The sequence below is a fragment of the Scatophagus argus genome, chromosome 7 (genome assembly GCF_020382885.2).
Source record: "Scatophagus argus isolate fScaArg1 chromosome 7, fScaArg1.pri, whole genome shotgun sequence".
NCBI classification, from domain to species: Eukaryota; Metazoa; Chordata; class Actinopteri; family Scatophagidae; genus Scatophagus; species Scatophagus argus.
Genome location: NC_058499.1, coordinates 6,448,991 through 6,469,094, shown reverse-complemented (window position 1 = coordinate 6,469,094; position 20,104 = coordinate 6,448,991). Strand labels below are relative to the sequence as shown.

At 43.2% G+C, this 20,104-nt stretch overlaps 1 protein-coding gene across 5 annotated transcripts in view; it reads left to right on the top strand.

Moving 5' to 3' along the window:
* kcnq1.2 (potassium voltage-gated channel, KQT-like subfamily, member 1.2) overlaps positions 1 to 20,104 on the top strand; it is a 161,650-nt gene that overhangs the window by 99,705 nt on the left and 41,841 nt on the right. For 3 of the 5 annotated variants that reach the window (XM_046395368.1, XM_046395369.1, XM_046395366.1), the window contains 4 exons: positions 5,685 to 5,760; positions 6,668 to 6,762; positions 7,895 to 7,935; positions 8,819 to 8,880. In XM_046395368.1, the coding sequence (XP_046251324.1) occupies positions 5,685 to 5,760; positions 6,668 to 6,762; positions 7,895 to 7,935; positions 8,819 to 8,880 (274 nt within the window). Of the gene's footprint in view, positions 1 to 5,684; positions 5,761 to 6,667; positions 6,763 to 7,313; positions 7,865 to 7,894; positions 7,936 to 8,818; positions 8,881 to 20,104 lie in introns of those variants that run through there. The other 2 variants (XR_006843940.1, XM_046395370.1) reach the window with 2 other exon arrangements.

The following is a 20,104-nucleotide window of genomic DNA, read 5'->3' as shown; positions in this document are numbered from 1 at the left end:
AGTTAGATTGTTCTCCATCTCTGTGCTCTCCAGTCCGGGGGACCCACCATCAAACCGCCGGGCTCCCATGCTGGCCAGTCCCTGGAGCTGACAGCAGAGCACTGGCCTGACTACAGGAGAGGCTGTCAGAGAATCACTGAGCTCTCTCTTATTTTTGTTGGCCCACTGTCTTTCATTAGTTGAACTGTTGGTTTTGTATTGAGCACTGACTGGAGGCTGTTCATATGCATGGAGGATAATAAACAACATTAATTTGTACTGTGATTTTATTTTTTTTTTTTCATTTGAATGTTCAGCCCAAACACTGTCTTATAAAAAAAAATTCTGTCCCTTAGACAACTGTAGTTGTAGCTACAGTTGTCTAAGGGCCAAATAGCTACATGGTCGGAAAGAAAGTGGTATTGGTGCTTCCCTATAGGGATACTTTGCACAAGCAGCATAGTGTCTAATATTGTTAATCCTCAGTATAAATCAACATATCATGTTTGGCTCACTTCCCAGATTTGTTTCCTTGCAATGCTGTTTGTGGAAACAAATCTGGGAGACAGATTAAAGCACTGTATTTGGCTGCATATGCTTGATACATTCCTGCATGTACATGCATACACAATCAGAGTATACGGTACTTTCACAGTGTGTTTGTGATGTAAGGGTTGGAGGTTGGGGTGATAACAAACATACAGTTTCTCTGGCCTCCCTCCCTCTCTCTGTGGCCACACACATCAAACGTGGCTTGTGCTCTCTCTGTTCTCTCTTTGTCATCAGCTCTTAATGGGCACTGGGCTTTGATGTGGCTTGGTTGTTGCTTTTGTCTCCAGCATGTCTTGATCAGAGTCTATTGATCTGGTGGGGACGTGAAAATAACCGGAGCAGACACACAGGGAGGAGGGAAACTATTGTATCAGAAGCCATATTTAACCAGCTGCGAGGTTCTGGACGTGTCAAGTGTTAGAAAAAGAGAAAGTCAGAACAGAGAGAGAGATTGAAACAGACAGATGAGAATGACAGCTTTGCGATCAGTAAATTGTGATACGGATGTCTTGGTGCAGCAGCACAAAACTTACTGTTGTCCTGGTTCACAGGTGCCATTCATACAACTATTTTATTCAGTTGACTGGCAACAGAATCATCAAAATATGTGACAACATTTAGCTTTTGTTTTTGTGTGAACAGACATCTTGAAATCAACCTGCTTAGCAAGCATCAGACTGAGCTGGTTTCACATGGAGGTGGCCTGAAAGAGAAAAAGCTGGCTTAAACATCTGCTTCTTCTTGCATGTAAACCACTTTCAGAGACGTTTCAATTTCCCACTAGACCAACCCCTATAGGAGAATCCACAAGGGAGCATTTCTCGCATCAAAGCCCATTCATTTAAAACCATAACATAAGGGGGAACCTTGGCCAATGGGATATAGCGTCTTAGCCGTGCACCTTTATAATTCTTACCACGGCACCCCCTGGCATGCCATCACTTTCAGATAAAACATCCCTGAAAGAATGTAGTCATCTTATCCTTCCAAGATATGATGAAAGGATGTCTGTTTTTTAGGAGAACAGAAGAAGAGTCCATCTCTTTGATGGACCAAAGCACTAGTCATAAAGCTTATCTCTCTCTCTCTCTCTCTCTCTCTCTCACACACACACACACACACCAGCAGTCTTGCTGGGCCCTGATCATAGCACATAGATGTCTAAGGCTGCTCTCTCTTGACTGACTCCAAAGTTATTGCAGAGCACCATGGAAGCACAGGATATTTGACGGTCCCCTGCCAAAGAGAGAACCAAGGAGGTGGTGGTGGGGGGAGATGAAGGAGAGTTGCCATTGACAACTCCGAGGTCTCCAAAGTGACCATCTGAAAATGAAAAAAGAGAAAACTTATTAAGAGAGAAGGGTCCTGGGGAGGCCATGGGGCTAAATCTGTCACAGCTTTTCAGCAGAGGGACAGGGCCAGTTCATGACTCCAGCAGTCACAGCTTGTACATGACTTCTACAGTTGACCTAATGAAGAACAGCAAGTCTGTCGAGAAAAGCTTGGAGTCGGGGTTTAATCCGTAGAAGAAAAAAAACCCCCACACAACAAGCCTTCCCAATAGAGAATGAATCATACAGCGCAGGACAATGGAAAATATATTGAAGTCGTCATGGGTGAGATCTGAGGTTTGCTGACTCAATAGGAGTCTCCAGGATACACTGTGTGTCCAATCTTCAACATAGATGAAAAATAAACACAAAGAAGGGGGAAAAAAAGAGTGCGGGAGGCAGGAGGAGATGAGTAGCAAGCAGAATCAGAGCCGGCAAGTGTTTGAAGGGCAGCATCAGCAAAGAGAAGTGGGAATTACATTCCTTAAGTTTCTGAGGGCCAAATGTTTAATGGAGTGAAGGGGGGGGGGGGAGGAGGGGGAAGAGGGGAGTCGTTGTTGGACAGAAAACCTCTGTGTTATTCTTTTATCACACTTACCCAATGAACATGTGTGCGCATTTGTGTCAAACGCAGGAAACTGAAGGAGGGCAAGGAGGGGGCGGGATACAGTCGCACAACGATCAAAACCGCACATGTTTTTTGTTTCCTACATGTGTTTTCTTTCGCAATTACGCTTGAACCTCCGAGTCGCACAGAAAAGAGGTGGAAAAAAACACATTCTTCTCATCATCTACGATGGACAGCAAAGGATGGGGAGGGGGGGTGCTCATGCTCTTTATGTCTGATGTTGTTTGTGTGCATTTCCTCCTATAGCCTGGGCAGCTCTGCATGGAGGGCAGCAGAACAGACAGAAGCCCGACAGCCTTTGATGTTCATGTTTTATGGTCCCATGTCAACGCATTGTCTGTTAAGTCCTTTTGTTGTCCCACTGCCTAATTAAGACCTCAGAGCGACTTGTTGACTCCACAAAGACCCGTGTTTGGGGAGGGGGAGGGCAGTGTGTGCGTGTGCTTTTGTGTGTGTCGAGGGTGTGTGCTTGTGTGTGTGCATGTGGGTGTGTCTGCTTTGATCGGGATGTTGTTTAAAACGGTGTACAGACACACATGCATTAGCCCCTACATAGAAAAGCAAAAGCTCTGGCATAAGAATGGAGTCATTCATTTTCTGTTTGACGGCCATTTGACACAAACATCTAGATTACATTCATTAACAGACTATGTTTGCACATACAGCAAACACGTAATCCTAACAGCTATTTAAACAAATAGAATTTTTCACTGGATTCACATGTGGAGTTGCACCTGTTTGTTCCCCATCCCCCTTTCCTTTCTGCCATCTTCCTCTGGATGTCTCCAGCAAGACTCCAATGACGTCGGTTTGCTGTTAATGCACCTTCTCAGCAGCTACAGTGCTGTGTCACACACACACACACACACACGCACACACACGTCCCGTGGCTTACCAGCTTAACTTTGATATATGTGATACCAGCAGATGGCTGAAAGGTCACCTGTCTCTGTGACATACTGTACATGAAACAGAAGACAGGCACAGAAATGGGCACAAAACAGTAAAAGTGGGAAAGACCGGTTCAGCAGACACAAGCTGTTTTTTGTTTTGTTTGGTTTTTTTTTTATTATTATTTTCTATTTTATTTAAATAAATGTCACAGTAAGTAAAGCATGATTCTAATCCTTTGTGCCTTATCTCACTTTGTGTAAGAATCAAATCTGTAACAGCACATCAGTCACACTCCTACACGAGTCTGATGCACATACTGAGTCACTACTCCTCTTACCACTTGTACTGATTCATGCACGTCCAACCTTCTTGAAACAACCACTTGGACAGTCTGAGTTTATGTCTGCACTTGTACATTTGAGGCTTTTTCAGAGTGTTTTGCAAAGTGCAAAGAGGTTCAAAAATAATCAGGAGTCAGCATTCATTGTTTATTCCTGCTTTAACCCTAATTCAATTCAATTTTCAATTCAGTTTATTTATATAGCGCCAGTTCGCAACAAAAGTTATCTCATGACACTTTCCAATTAGAGCAGGTCTGGACCAAACTCTTTAATTAAATTGTAATACAGAGAACCCAACATTCCCCCTTGAGCAGGCACTTGGCAACAGTGGCGAGGAAAAACTGCCTTTTAGAAGGCAGAAACCTCGGAGCAGACCCCGGCTCAAGATGGGCGGCCATCTGCCTTGACCGGTTGGGTTGAGAGAGAGAGAGAGAGAGAGCAGGAGAGAAAGAGGGAGAGAGAAGGAGAGAGAGGGGGGGGGAGAGAAGCAGTAATAATACTAGAAATATTGAAACTGTAGATAATGATGGTGGAGTATACAGGAGGTACTATGGTGATTATGATAGCAGTATTAGTAACAGTAATAATGGTAGTAGCTGTACAGAGTAGTAACAGAATTAAAATAGACTATGACTAAACAGTAGTAACCGCGGTGAGTGATGATGAACAGTACAGTATCAGCACAAAGAATTTCTAAAAATCGTATATTGTATGTAACACATGCATACTTAAAGGTGGAGTAAGTTGATTGCAGAGTCTGATTTCCTGGTCATCAGATACAGACACTGAGTACGAGACTCTGGAGTCTTTCTCCACAGTCCCTCACTACACTTTTCAATAATAAATGTTTAAACACACAGTATGTAATTTCTGCTGCTAAGGGACTCAGTTAAAACAAGACTAGTTTCATGACCTTGTGAATTACTTGAGATCACAAAGCGAGTTAAACAACCACCACTGGTGATAAAAATCTAACGTGACTTGGGAAGAAACCTGAACACATGAGGTGAGGTTTTAAAGTTGTAGTAAATGAAAACTAAACTAAATTAAAATCCTTTTTTCCTTGTGTAAAATCACATATCCCTGTGGGATTAAACATTATTGGAAACATTTGGGATAATGTAACAACGGTACATAACACAACAAAGTCATTTTTAGACCTTTTAATGTTTCATATTACACTTTTTAACACAGCATCATTAATATCTGATGCATTTGAAACTTTCTCCACACCTTAGAAAGTAAAGTCAAATTCACATGATGATTTGACAGCTCTGTGTCACATATGACATATCCAAGGACCCGTTTCAGCACTATCTGACAAATAAATCACATGAGCACCCGTTTGCAACGGCTTGAAAAACAAACACAAGTGCATACCATACAGTCACTATGGTATGCGAGTACGAGGTTGTGTGCGTTGTTTGCATCCAGTGGTTTTTGTTTCAGTGTTAAGCTCCATACCAGTGGGTTTTCCCTTGTGTTGACACAGATGTGCTGCTTTGAGCCGAGGGACGTGTGTTTTGGTCCGGTTTTCTTCTCTCACTTCACACCACATTGCAGGATTCTTTACTTGTGACCAATAAAGCATAGAAAGAGGGGATTATTCTGTGCTCACATGCACGGTTATGGGTTAAATGTGTATTTATGTGCACATAAATGCATACCTGTTGACGTGTGTGTGTGTGTGAGAGAGAGAGAGAGATATGTGCTCTCCTGTCAGGGCCACATGTGTTTTGCTGTTGCATGGTATACACATTGCCCACTGGTCCTTGAATGCAGCAGGAGACAATTAGACTGGGCTCAGGATGTACAGCCTTTCTTCTCTCTCTCTCTCTGTCTTTAACATCTCAGCTTGTCCTAAACAAGCCACTTCACATTTTACAGCAAGGAAACATCTGTAGACTTAACCAGCATTGTTTTTCTCTTAGACTCAATCAGTCTCCCTCTCTGTCGCAGGTTGTCCCATGCCCAGAGATCAGCCGTAAAAGTCCTGCGCAGAATGCAGTATTTTGTAGCCAGGAGGAAATTTCAGGTAAGCAAAAGGAAATCCAGGGGAGGACGGAGACGTTCTGCAGAGTTAAAGAAAGCAAACGAGGAAGAGATAGAGAGATAAATTAAAAAGAGACAGATTGAGCATGAGAGTTGGAGCGAGAGAAATGTGGTGTGTGTGTGTGTGTGTGTGCAGTTATACAGGATGGGGAGGGGGGGCTGAGGGCATATATCAGCTGCAGCGCTGCTGTGCGTGCGTGCGTGTGTTTGTGTGTAAATGCCTGAAACCTGCACCTGCATGTCTTCATTGTGCTCACTTCAGTTCAGGCGTGGTATCATGGGAAATCTCCAAACCTGTCTCTGGGGTTACAGTGGGAATTCACTTACTGTACTGCACTCACAAGAGCACACACACACACACACACACACACAGCAGGACGCGGCCTCACATAGCACTAAAGTCAGCAGAATCATGTTAGAAAATTTTCTGCAATAAATGTTTCAGTAAAAAAACAAACGTAATCAAATACTTTGGCCACCATTTTTGCGCTACATGTTATTGTAGGATGGTTCCTATATTCTTGCCATTTGGCAGTGTCATACATGTTTTCAATTACGGCCTAAATGATCTCAGCTGCAGAGGTTACACTCTGCGTATGCCAAGGATATCCTAAAGAGTTCACTGGGTTCTTTCTGATGCTACTTGTATCCACGTCACACTAAACAAAGCTGTGAAAGGACCTTAACACGATTGCTTTCTACACGACCGTGCACACACACACACAAACACATACAATGAGTTAACAATGAACCCTTTGCACCAAAGGGGGTTGGGGATGTTTTCGGGGACCAAGCAACAGAGCCTATGGTTGACAATGGCTTTTGTGTCTCTCTCTGTTTGTGTTTGTGTGTGTGTGTGTGCTTGTCCGTCTGCTCGCATTGATCCACAGCAAGCGCGGAAGCCCTATGACGTGCGAGACGTGATCGAGCAGTATTCCCAGGGTCACCTCAACATGATGGTCCGCATCAAGGAGCTGCAGAGAAGGTGGCGTCTTTGACCTTGTTTCAAGCTCCGTCTTCTTCGCTGTCTGTCTCCATCTTTGAGTCAGTGGATTTAAACCTTTTTCACCTTTTCACGGCCATTGTGTTGAATACCACCTCAGAGTCAAAACAGGAAGGAAGAAATCAGGAAATTCAACATATAATCTCACTTTAAAATAAAACAGATTAACTTCAGTCCTCGGGCTTAAATTGGTCCTGTTGTTTTCCATTGGAACAATATTGGTCCAAATTAACTGTCAAATGTCAAATTTGTGTTTCTGTTTGTCTTGCACATAACTAAGCTGTACTGCCATCACAGTCAAGTGAACTTTGTCGTATAAAGGCAAGGTGTCAACATGCAGTATCGTAACAGTTTCTGTCTGGTGGATTATACTCCTGCACTACAGTTTGTTACTGTTCATCTGACAGATTGGAGCCTCACAAGCCTCCGACTTGTTACACCTTGTTGTCCTTTGTGGAGCTGTAATGAATTCCAGTCCCCAGTAAAGTAAAACCATTCGACTCTTTCTCACAGATTTTCTCTGCTTTTTTAAGTGATTTTCCTTCTTCGGACCACACTGACACTCTCCCATGAGGGAGGCCGGTTAGGTAATAAAGTGGGTCAAACTTATGTAAGTGCATCACCTGGACCTCGTAACACCTTTTGCAGTAACTCAGCTGAAACACGGTAATGCACTGTGAAGTTCTGAAACCAGCAAGGCATCATAATGAGACAATAAATCAAGACAGGAATTTATAATTCACTACAGCGAAATATTAAACATTCACTACAAAAAGTCATCGTCCTCATCATCCACTCTTCATTTGAGGTGATGAAGCGATAATGCTTTACGAGCTGAAATGCCTCTCCTGATTCAGTAGATTTATAAATCACTAACAATCCATGAGCAAGTTTCATTGTTTATTTTCCCAGGCTGACATTTCATTGAAAACCTGCATGTGTTGTTTTGCCATTGCTGTTTGATCTGACACCATTTGTTTCATTTTATTGGCTCTGTCAATTGGCACATATTATTTAGCTGAATTTAACTAGTGAATCAGAATGAAGTGCAGTGTACTTAGCTGAATCTCCTCTGCCTTAACCTTTCTTCCTTTCTGTTGTCCTTCCCGCCCAGGCTGGACGGCACACTGGGGAAGCCGGGAATGTTTCTTCCAGGTAAATACACAGCAAACACAACAGTCTCCATCTGATAGTCGGCCGTCACTCCTCACTCCAACTCTGTGTTTACACCTCACACATACACAAGCTGTGCCAGACTAAATATGAGAAAATGAGAGGCCCCTAATGTGTATGCACGGGTATCTGCTTGAATGTAGGCACGTTCGCATGTATCTTTTAATATCTGGGAATATGTGAATTTGTGTACCCTGCTTATTTCACTGTGCATGAAACTCTTAGTAAAAGTCAGTAATAGGCTAATAAATCAGGAATTAATCATTTGTGCCTCTTATAAATTATTATAATTGGTGAAATAGACGTTTTCAGTAGCCAGACCTCTGAATCACTTACTCAGCTACCGAGTTACATGGCTTCATTCATGAAAAATAGTAGCAGAAAAATGGCAGCAAGCATGAATGAAATCAACAAAATTTGATCAGTGTGAAAACCGTTATCTCCTCCTGGCAAACCGCCACCGCAGTTTCCCTTTCAACGGAGAAAATGACATCATGATGAGTACATCACTCAAACAGACTAAAACAAAAATGTCTTTCGCCACAAGACAAAACAGCCCCATTTTGATCTGACGAGTTAAGTTTACTTAGCTGTAACTGTAATTCAGTAAAGGAGATGGAAACTGTACCCACAAAAAGCGTCAGAAAATGAATGGATGGTTTCACTGAGAACCATGAGCCTTAATGCCACGTTAGTAACGTGTGCGCGAGCGTACATTAACTGATCTGAGCGTCACCAAATGCACTTTTCTGTCTCTGCATTTGCATCCTTGTGAAATTCAGTAGTAAATTCTTGTCAGGTTTGTATACTGGCACTGAATGTTATACATTTTTGAACTTCTTTTTTTCCTGTTTTCCTTCGCCAGGAAAAGGAGAAGATAAAGAATACCCAACGATTGGGGCACGACTGATCAGGCTAGAGGATAAGGTAGGCACACTCCTGCCGCTCAGTGTGTGTGTGTGTGTTTTGTCTGCAAGTGAGAGAGATAACCTGATTAGATCGCCTTCAGTGTTCATAACCAGAAATATGCGTGCGTGACTGCATGACAGTGTGTTCATGTGTGTTTGAGTGTGACCCCGTTTGTTTGTGTCTCTTGTTATCAGGTAAATGCATTTGGTGGAATTGTTCAATATGACCACGTTGTGGCTGAGCTCAGTCAAATCTGTGCCAACGTGAAACATACACCTGCATTCCCTCTCCGCCTTATCAGCATCTGTTCGGTGCCGCGTTTATGCTGCACTTACATTTCTGCTCATGCTCTTCTTTTTCTTCTTGATTTTGATAATTTTTCCATGGCAGCCCTGTTTTTTTTTCCTGTAATCCTGGGTAGGCTGGTTGATGACAATTCTTGGATGTTTATGTTTCCATGAGGGAATATTAGAGCACTGGAAGCGCTAGGGGGGCTAAAGAGGAATATCTTTTATGCAGCGGGGCATAGCCAATAGGTAACAGCTGTGTTACCAACCCCGCGGGTGTAACTGGGCGTGTCCTATTGTAGAGGAGCAGGCACGGCTTGATGCCAGCGTGATGTTGACCCTGATGCCAGTGTGATGGCGAGATAGACATTTTCCCTGTGGGTACGGTTGTACCAGTCTGACTGATTTGTGTGTGTGTGAACGTGTCTGCCTTCCTGTCTATCAGCCTCCCTGTCTTTCCATGTGTAAATTATAGGATATGAAATGTGTTTGTTAGTTTTGGTCTGTGGCTACATCTGTTGTCTGTTTGTCTGACTGGTGGTATCACTGGAGATATTTTTTTGTGGATTTGGAAAGGTTTGGACATGTGTTTGCATGCTCAGGCATGGTTTTTTTTTTTTTTTTTTTTTTTCATGCATCTGGTATTTGAAACTGAATCCTAATTTTAAAGTGAAGTCTTTCTCACATTTGACACTGGATGACAACACATATACAACAAGGCAACAGGACGCCACTGTCGCCACTCCTTTCCCACTCGACATCAACATCCCATCTCTGTGCACTAATCAGCGCTGATGTTCTCTAATGTTTGCATATGTTTGCTGCCCTCTTTGTTACGGGCACAGGAGTAATGATCTTGAACCAATGTACCCTCCGAGCCTGAAGACCTCCCTCAGTGATTGAGTTACGGCCCATTTGCTCTGGGCTACATGTTGTGATCGCAATCTCCTGATTGAAAACATAAACCTATGCTCTACCTATGACTCTTTCGGCCTCTTCGGACTCTTTCCTCTCAGTCCCCCCCCCCCTCTCTCTCTCTCTCTGATCACAAGTGCATTCTTATGTGTTGCAGCCACAAGCGCCCTGTCAAATCTGAACAGAAGAATAGCAACAGCAACTCGCGACACGCAGAGCCGCCCATTCTTCATGATTACTGTTTTCCTCACCTCAGCCCGCGCCTCTTTCCCCTGCCTCATTTCTGCTCGTGTGAATTTGTTGTTTTGATGGTTTCATACAGCGAGCACACCTGTTATATGGAAATGTGGGCCTCCTTTATTCCCCCTCAGGCAGCAGGTGGATGAACCTGTCGACCTCTGTTCCTCTGTACATTCCCAGGTCCTCCTCCGGATCGTCATTGTCCACCTCGAGATAAACTGGAATTTGGTGATTTCATAATTACACATGCATGCCGTGTAATCCTCGTAACTGAACAAAATCATCCTGGTTGTAATTAAACTTTGTGCTCCTGGTTGATTTTTTCGCTTTGTTGAAAGTTACATTCAGAATTTCAAATGAATTTGTGCAAATTTGAAACAAAATGTAGAAAAACGACATCAAGTTTGTTGTTACTTGAAATTGTCGGAGTGCATTTGGGTCCAGCTGTCAGGAGCAAATTGTTGGCAAGGGAAATCTCCAGCGCTGTCACTTCGCTTTGTCTCGCGTCGCTGCAGATATTTCATAATGCTGAGTGACTTCTGAGATGTGTCACCTCATGCATGCTGCCCATAATAGTAAACCTAATAATACCAAATGCAAAACCCTGGTGTCACAGTTGAATCACTTTTGAATAAAATTCTTTCCCAACAGCACTGAGGAATTATTCATCAACTCCGTGCCCTCCTGTTTGTGTGTGTGCGTGGGTTTGTGTGTGCACAAGAGTGTGTTCCCATGCCTTTCTCAGTACTCACTCTTTGGTCTGCATCCAGCTAGGCTTTTTTTTTGTTTTTTTTTTTGACAAATTCCCACTTTCTACTCCCCTTTCGCCTGCAAAACACCACCAGACGTGGACCACTCTGACTGCGCTTTATGCTGCAGGCTGAGTAAGTAAGATTTCATTTTCTTGCCCATCTATTGTCAGCACATCACTTCGAGATGAATTTATCTTCAGTGGACTGAAGGGGGCTCGGGCATTGTGTGTCCTGTACAGGGTTAGACAGTGATTTATCGCACACAGACAAAGACGCATATAGATCTACGCACACATACACTCACACACACATGAGGATGGAGTTGATTAATCACCAATGTGTCTAACCCCACACTCTCAAGATTGAATTCTCCAGAAGCGACCTGGAAACGAAGATGGATGGCGCTCTGTGACAGTGTGTTATCTTTCTGTCAGACGCACTCAATGAAAAATACCCAAAGGACAAGCTCAAACAGTGGCCAGTGTCTCTGGGCTTCAGCGTGGCCTTTCAGAAAGGAGTTCGCTGCATGCTTTAGGCTGAAGTCAGCTCGCTGCTTGTGGTAAATCTCTCCCGGTTTTATAGGAGCAGGATTTGTTTTTTCTCTCATAGCAATAGACAGAAAGAGACGGGAAATTACAACAATACGCTTTCACATGGCCTTTAAACGTCCGTCTGAAAAACAAGCTTATGCTTTTTTAGTCCGGTCCTATTTTGTGTCAGAGTTTTAACAATATTTTGAAGTGTTGTGCAGCCCAGAGCAACCCAGCAAACTTCGAACTGAAATTAGTGTGTAGAGCTGAAGGCTGCAGCCTTTAATTATGTAGGGAGAGAAATTTGTTTTGTTCAACGCTGAGAGTTTTTTTCACAAGGTTGAAGCAATAATAGGCCACACCAAACCTTTGAATGTCTCATGTGTTGATTGTTGGCATTTAAAAAAAAACATGAAACAAAAAACGATTCAAGGACAAGATAGTTATTGAAATACTGAACTCTTTTCAAAATCTGTTTTTGAAAACAACAACAAACAAAATTCTGCAAATCCATTTATTTCAGCAGTTATGTATTAACTTCAAATTCAGGGATGTTTTTTTTTTCTTAATTTCAAGTTTGTTTTGAAATGTTCAATTAAAGGCGTGCTTACCTTAACATTACATAAAAGCTAAAAAATAAAAAGATAAAGATATTTTTATTTTCTAAAAAATAAAAAATAAAAGATAAGTTCAAAAATAAGTCTGTCGAAACTGCATTGGTCTTTGGTGGGTGTGAAGCCATCAGCAGTGTGTGGTGGGTGAAAACCATCTAACGTGCCCTGCAGCCCTGCACAGACACGTCTCTGTTCAACACATCATTATTTGTGTTGCTCTAAGTGCACCACATGGGCCATAGATCACACTCACTGTGGTTGACTTCACGCCACTATATTAGGGCAAATATACTGTGCCATGTATGTCACACTTATATCATGTGTGTGAGCAGTACGTGTATGCCCCGACCGTAATAGCATCTCAATTAGGTAAGTATGCTGTAAATTACAGCAAGGCCAAATACTGGGAATACCTGAGGGCCGGCACAGAGTGCTGCGTTTGTTAGGAGCCCATCTGTAAGGCATTTAGGGCCCCTTGTCTTTAAAAGCATGGCTTTGAGGGGGGTAGGAGCGTGTGTGTGTGTGTGTGTGTGTTTAGACTGGTCTGATCCAGACCCAGCAGAGGGGCTTTAGAGATGAGGGCCTGGTAAACACACACTCACATTCTGTATATACGTATTTATACATTAGTATACATAGTATACATTATGTAGAAAAATACTAGTGAATATCCAGGCACACACACACACACACACACACACGCAAATGTCCATCCAGCAGTTTCTCAAACAGGAACAGGATCAGACTGAATCTCTGTGTAATTCTTTTCTGGTGGCAGATATGTTCTCTGTGAGTTTCTCTACAGAACTCTTTATTTTGAAAATTAATGCTCAGGAATCAAAGACTGAAGGAAATATTTCCTGTCAGCTGAAACCAAGTAATACTGTAATAAGCTGAGCAGAATGCTGCAGGGGCCACATACAGAGATATAAATGTTTTCACATTACATTTTTTTTAATTCTTTGGACTTGAAAGATGCTGAAAAAGAGTTTCAGGAGGTTTTTGCTGTTCTCATGATATTCTCAATTGAATTTTAGGGAGAAGTTTGTTTTTTTTTATTCTTTTTTCAGTCCGTTAAAGTTTTCTGGAAACATAAATCTCCATTTATTTATTTGTTTAGTTTTGGATCGTAAATGGGAAGTTTGCTTCATTATGTTGTTGTCCTACTCATCACAGTGATGTCTACCATTCATTCACTGCAGTAAACTGTGTTTTATCTGGGTACAAAGCATTTCAGGATGAAACCTTCCTCTTAATGGCAGTCCCACTTTGTTATTTAGAGTAATATAAACATATTTCACATCAAATTCCTGTCTGCAATACAAGTCTGAATAGTATTCTGTTATATGCTATATGTAAGAGTCAAATGTGTGATTTGTACCCCTAAGAGCGGCATCTCAGTGAGAGTGGTCACACTGTACCTTTGTCCTACTCCCTCCTCCTTCCCTTCCTCTGGCTCATTGGTGTTCCTCTGTTCATGCTGCCATTTCTCTGCATATTCGTCAACCCTCTGCCCTCCCCTCTGCAATTAGAGTGATGCTCACAGTGATCAACTGTTTGTCCTTTTTCAGCCCCTCTGCTAGTAAACGGTGAGTCCGCTGCCATCCCACCTTCCCTTGTCCAACAGTCTCTGTCTTTCTAATTTTCTGTTTTCCCGTATGGACACCTCTGTGTCTCGCTTTAACCTCCCCTTTGCTCCTATTCCCAGCACCTCTCTGCCCTGAGAGTCTGTTGTTGTGCTATGTTTTGATATATGTGTGTATTTGGCCGCAGTGTGCTCAGCGGGGAGCCGGACTGACCAGGCCGGTCTAAACAAAGAGAGGAAACTTGGCAAAGGAAACGCGCAAACACACACACACACACAAATCTTAGAACACACAGTTTCACTGCATTGGCCGTACTCTTACTGCCCCACACTGCAGACAAGCACATACAGAATCTCCCTGCATGTCTGAACTTGGCCTGCGATAGCTACAGCACACAACAGCCTAGCAGTTTCCCCCCTTGTTTTTCTTTTCTGATTAAATCAAGTTCTCTGAATCCAGTCCTGCAGAGGCTGCTTTGCGCTGCCAGTGAATGCACAATTCTCAGAAAGAAAGATGTTGATCTGTGCAAACATGCTTATGCTGCACTGTGTTTTCAGCGCAAAACTCTGTTCATCCTTAGAGGGAAATTTTCTTTTCACTGTACTGTTGTCACGGGGGGGCCGGAGGTCATTGAACTCTACTCAACAGCTTCCCCTGCAGCCGCTCAGCCTTCGGTGTTTGGCTCGCAGATATTTGCATTACTTCATGTTTGGACTGACAGTAGCACTGCATTGAAATGCAGCCTCATTCATTTTGCACAATACAAGCACAACAAGTGACACACTGTGCTCCCAGATGATTTACGTCCAGGTAGATTATGCTCTGACATGACTGCGCTGTGTAGTGTTGTGCCATCTGATAAGCATCCAGACCTCCAAATAACAACAGATATTGTTTCTTCTTACTGTCAGCTGCAGCAACACGCCCACATCAACACAACCCTTAGTGTTTTTTTTTTGCCTAATTTTGGCCTCACTCCCAGGCCAGCGACCCAGCCTTTTGAGCCACCACACCAAGCTGAACTGGTCTTTCTCACGTCGACACTTCCCACCGTTGATGTGGTATCTTTATAGCGTTGTGAACTCGATAGCATGCAACGAGTGGTGTGTGCTGCTGTGAGTTAGATAGCGCACCAGGGGCGGTGTGCTGTTTGTAGTGCAGTCCAGCAGTAAATCATGTTTCGGCAGTGTGCTGGGGATGCAGCCCCTGGCAGCTCCCAGACGGCCTTTGGCTCTGGCTCCCTTCTCTTAGCGCCACTCTCTAATTTCAGAGCCGGGACCCTGCCTACTACTGTGTCTTTACCGCATTCCCACAAACCAGAGACGGACAGTCTGCCTGCATGTCTGGCTGCTTGCTCTCCATCTCACAGTCTCTCCCTCTCTCTCTCTCTCTCTCTCTTGCTTTCTGTCTCTCTCTCTCTTTCTCTCTCTGCTTTTGCATCTCTCTATCACTCTTTCGCTCTCACTCCCTGTTTTCTTGCCTGCTGAGCTTGCCCCTTCTTCTTTCTTCTGTCTCTGTCTGGTTCTGTGCCTTCAGGATTATAGGTCTGCAGTCTCACTCACAGCATCTAAATCATGTTGTACACTGCCACTGTCTCTCGTCAGCTCTCTCTCCTTCTCTCTCCCTCCCTCTCTGTCTCTCTCTCTCTCTCTCTCCTAGTCTCTCTCTGCATCTCTCCAGCACCCACTGTGGGCTTGCTCGTTGGCTGTAAATACCCATGCTACATTTCCATTTTAATTGCCCAAGTTTCGCAGGGCCCTGGGATATATATTTTTTTTTTTGCACATATATTTTATTGTCTTGGCCAGATGCCCTCACTACTTTTGGTTGGACCTGACCACTAATATACTCCTACATGGACCAGTTCATTATCAGCAGGGAGGTGTTAGCTTATTTAAGAAGGTTATGAACAGGTCAAAATACAGTTCATGAAACAGAGGTCTGCATTTTATTGGGACCTGTAGTCTTACTAACACACAGTGCTAAGTAGCCCTGGTGCCACCCTACTTCTGAGTGCTATTAAATCAGTCAATACTGCATGAAACAGTAGACCAGCTGTGAATAATGCCAAGCTGCGTAAATGACTCCAGAGACCATGAGTGTAAATGTCACTGCTATTAAGTCAAGCTGGCACCTTGGGAACATGTAATGGGACTTATGTGCATATGTTTAATACTGTATGTGTGCCTGTACGTGTGTGTTTTATGCAGATGTGTATCTCTGCTATTCGACCAACATGCACAAATTAAACATAATAATGTAGTTAAACGCTAAAGTGAGTGAAACAACAACTTTAATCATACTGTGATTCATTCCCATCAAGCTTGTAATTGTTCCTTTTGGCTAGTTTTCCATCATACAAAAGCCTAACAAATGTACCTCTCAGGTTGGTGCAGAAGACTAAGCTGCACCCACACCTGGGTATTCAACCCCAATACTTTGTACTGGGAAAAAAAAAAAAAAAAAGCTTAGTCACAATTTTAGTCTTGTTTTTTTTTTTTTTTTTCTGATAAAATGTGTGATTATGATTGAAAGTATAACAAAAGTTTAAATAGGTATCCTCATTAGGCAAAGTTCTTGTTTGGCTGCTTTACATTAAATACTGTCCACTTAGAGGTTTGGATTTTTTAAGACTATGGTAAAACATTTTGATCTCAAAAGTAAGAAACTGAAAAGTATAATTTTGATAGTAACCCTCGTTGGTATTTGCACTTTGCAGTTTTTGAAATCTCAATTCCTTTGACGTAACAACATGCAGAAATACTGTTGTTTATCTGGCAGAATGTTTATCTTGTTATACCATCTTAGTAGTTGAGGGTAATGGGAATGTCATTACTTTTGTGGGCATTCGGTCATAAACTAAAGCACAGGACAAATTAAATTTTGACCTGATGACAGAGCTAGAAGAAACGTTCAGGCGTGTGTCAAGCATTCATGTCAATAGATCCAGTAGTCCTTTCTTGAAGTAAAGATGCCACGGCAGTCTCCAAACTCCAGTTCATTCTCTGGGGACCATGAATTCCTGCAAAAAATGTCATATGAATCCATCCAGTAGTTGCTAAGATATTTCAGTCTGGACCATTAAACGGGAGCAGATTAAAAATAAAATAAGGTATAAATTTTATTATTGTAGCAGGGTGTTGTGCCATAACAGACTAGCGCCTTAGTTCATGGAATTTTAACTAGCTGTTACTAATGCAGGCGTGTTTATGACTGTGTAAAGCGTTGACTGGGCCACTTGTGGCTCAGACATTGGCCCTATGGTGCTGTGTGCCCAGACACATCCCTCAGGCAACAGCAAGGTTGCCCACAGTACAGCATTGGATGTGTGTGTGTGTGTGTGTGTATGTGCACACCTATGTGTTTGTTCGACTTCATCCATCCGCTTCATGCCCAGCCTCCTGCTGGCTCACTTTTGCTTTAATGGCGTCAGGTTATTTCAGAACACTTAACGTGCTTGTCGGTTTTCCATAGTGACTTTTTTTCTACAGTAAGTGACTAATGATTTTATGGGCGTATAATGGTGGGTGTTTTTCTATACCTCTGGGCCTTGTGTTTCCCTGTAGAACAATTAAAGCGACACACCTTTCAATTGTATGCAATTAACTCCGTAGTCCACACAGGATACAGGCCTCACCCAGTCTTATACGGTACAATGGGTCAAATCAGGAAGCTGTTATTTGAGGCTGAATCGGTGAATGGGGCTGTCAGTGGGAACCACATGTTTACAACACTTTGAATGTTGACCATCAAAAAAGGTCACCCCGCCCTGTGTCTGTTATATAACTATGATATGTTTGATAGTACGGGTGGAGGTGGTGCAGCTTGTCCTGTCTGAATGCTGTAGACACAACTTTTCACAACACAACACAACAAATTTTCATACCTGCCAAGTCTTGCATTTTAACCGAAATCCATATGTTATGGACTCTGCTGGCGTCTTAAAGACATAAATCCATATATGTGGTGATGTCACTGGAAAAATGTACAAGAACGAGTACAAGAAGCTCTAGTGATAATAAGGAGCGATTTCCATTATCTCCTGTGCTTCAGAAGTGTTATTGCTGGCCTTGATTGGTTCAGGGTGAGACAGATAAGCCCCTTTGTTCTGCCAAAGTCAATTTTCTATATGCCCATTTACTTGCTGAGGACCTTTGTTCTGGTAATCTTTCTACATGATGGTCAAATGGTTACAAAAGCAGCAACATTCAGATTTAAAAAACACAAAATTACACCAGACCAGGGAGAACATAGGAACTCCACCCAGAGAGGTCCATCGATCCAAGAACTTTCTACCTGTGAAGCGAAAGTGCTCAAAGTCCTGTCCACAAAGAACATTAAAGAAAAAATATTAATATAATATCAATTCATGCACAGTAGTTGTCACATCAGTGTTGTGTTAAAGTTATGCAGTAAATGCCTGTCAGTTGTACTACAGTTGAATCGCTGCTGGTTCCATGTGTGAAAAAAGTCTAATGAGAGGCAAACAACAAAACGGAAGTATTCACATCCTTTTCCTTTGACCTATACACAAGGTGACAAATATTCTGATCAGCTGATACTCGCTCTCATTCCAGTGGTGCTTAGGAACCGAGACAGACACAGAGATAGACAGAGACAAAATGATAGAGATAGAGGGAGAGACAGACACTAGTCTGGAGATCTCAGTGCTCCATGACATACCACTGAGAAAGAAGGAAGCCAGGAGCGTCTGAGCTTAAGTCGACATGATAAGCAGGGCAGATAAAGGTTTGCAGTGAACTTCAGACAGACAAGAATGAACCTGAAGGGCAAGCTGACTGGGATACGTCTCTTCCTTCACATACAAGGAGGAGACTTTCGAAAAGACAAGAGAAGACTGGACTAAAGTCGCTGATAAGGCATGGACAAAATATTCTGCTTTGTATCATGTTCTCACAGATTCTGGACAGAAGGAGTGTGATCAAGAGGAGTTTCTCTAAAAATCTTCCAAGGCGCAGGCTGTGATGTTTTTGTTTTATCTGCTATGTTTTGCATTATTTAAAAACTCAGAATTTCACGAGCCAGGTCAAATCACCTTTTGCAAGCTCAGTAGGCTTGGGCGCACACACACACACACACACGCAAAAAGACACATCAAGTGTAGCCTGTGGTGAGAAGCAAACACAGAAAGGTCAGTGTCGGCCAAGAGCATCGTTCCCACCAGTCCACCGCTGGTCAAACTGCCTGTGTCTGGGGGTCAGAGGGCATCTCAGCAGGCCTGCTAATTAGAGCACAATAGAGCCCTTTCTGGCCGTTTGTGCAACTGTGTGTTTCATTCTGTCGGTTTGTCTCAGCTGACAGGAGGTTGTGCACAACTCAAGAGGTGAAGAGGGAAGCGACCACAGTTTCCTCTGGAGGGAAGAGGGTGAGGGGGCACTTGAGAGCAGAGAGATTGTGTGTGTGTGTGTTGCAGGAAGGCAAGTGAGGAGTGTGTTTGCGCATGTGGCTATTTTTGACTCCACATCGAGAGAAAGCCTCTGTGTGTGTTTGGAGCTCCCAGTGCAACTCACTCAGCACCTTGACATTGGCATTGTGCCTCCATGGAGATCTGCTGCCTCAGCTGGATCGTTCTGGACCTCCTTCCCCCCTCCCGACTCTTCTCCCCCACCATCACTCACTCCTGGCACTCCAGCTCTACTCCCACACCTCCACGCCAGGATCCTCCAGCCTCCCTCGTTTAGTAGGAAAGAGCTTAAGTCACTCCCTTCTCTCTGTCTCTCCAAGGGTTTTGTCTCCCCGCCTGACACACACACACACACACACACACACACACACACACACACACACAGCCCTCGTCCCTCCCTCTCTGATAGCGTCAAGGAGGGGGGATGGGCTTTGACTGTTGACTTGGACTACTGTGGGAATGCAGGTGCTGGGTGTGTTTGTGCGTGCTTCGATAGCCCCTCCCCACGCTCGCCGGCCAGCTCGCTGTCTGTCGTCTGTCACACCAGCCTCTCAGACTCTGCCATAGCATGCTGTTGTAATAGTGACAGCATGCTATGGCAGATGGCTGCCATAGTATCAAAACAAACTCGTCTTAACTCTCACGCAACTGCGGCTTTAGTCAGAGGTAATTAGAGTCTAATTTTGGTTTTAATTATTGGGTGCTAAACTAAAGAGTATTTTTGTTATTGGTTCATGTGTGGTTTACTTTTTGGATTAGTGGGTTAATTGTTATGCCTGTATAATGTCAGTTTGTTTGTCTGACCAGCTTTCCAAAACCTCACATCTGAAAAGCTTGAACCCTTGAATTTGTTGACTTTGATTTTGCTTAAGGAACAAGCTATGAGTTTAAAT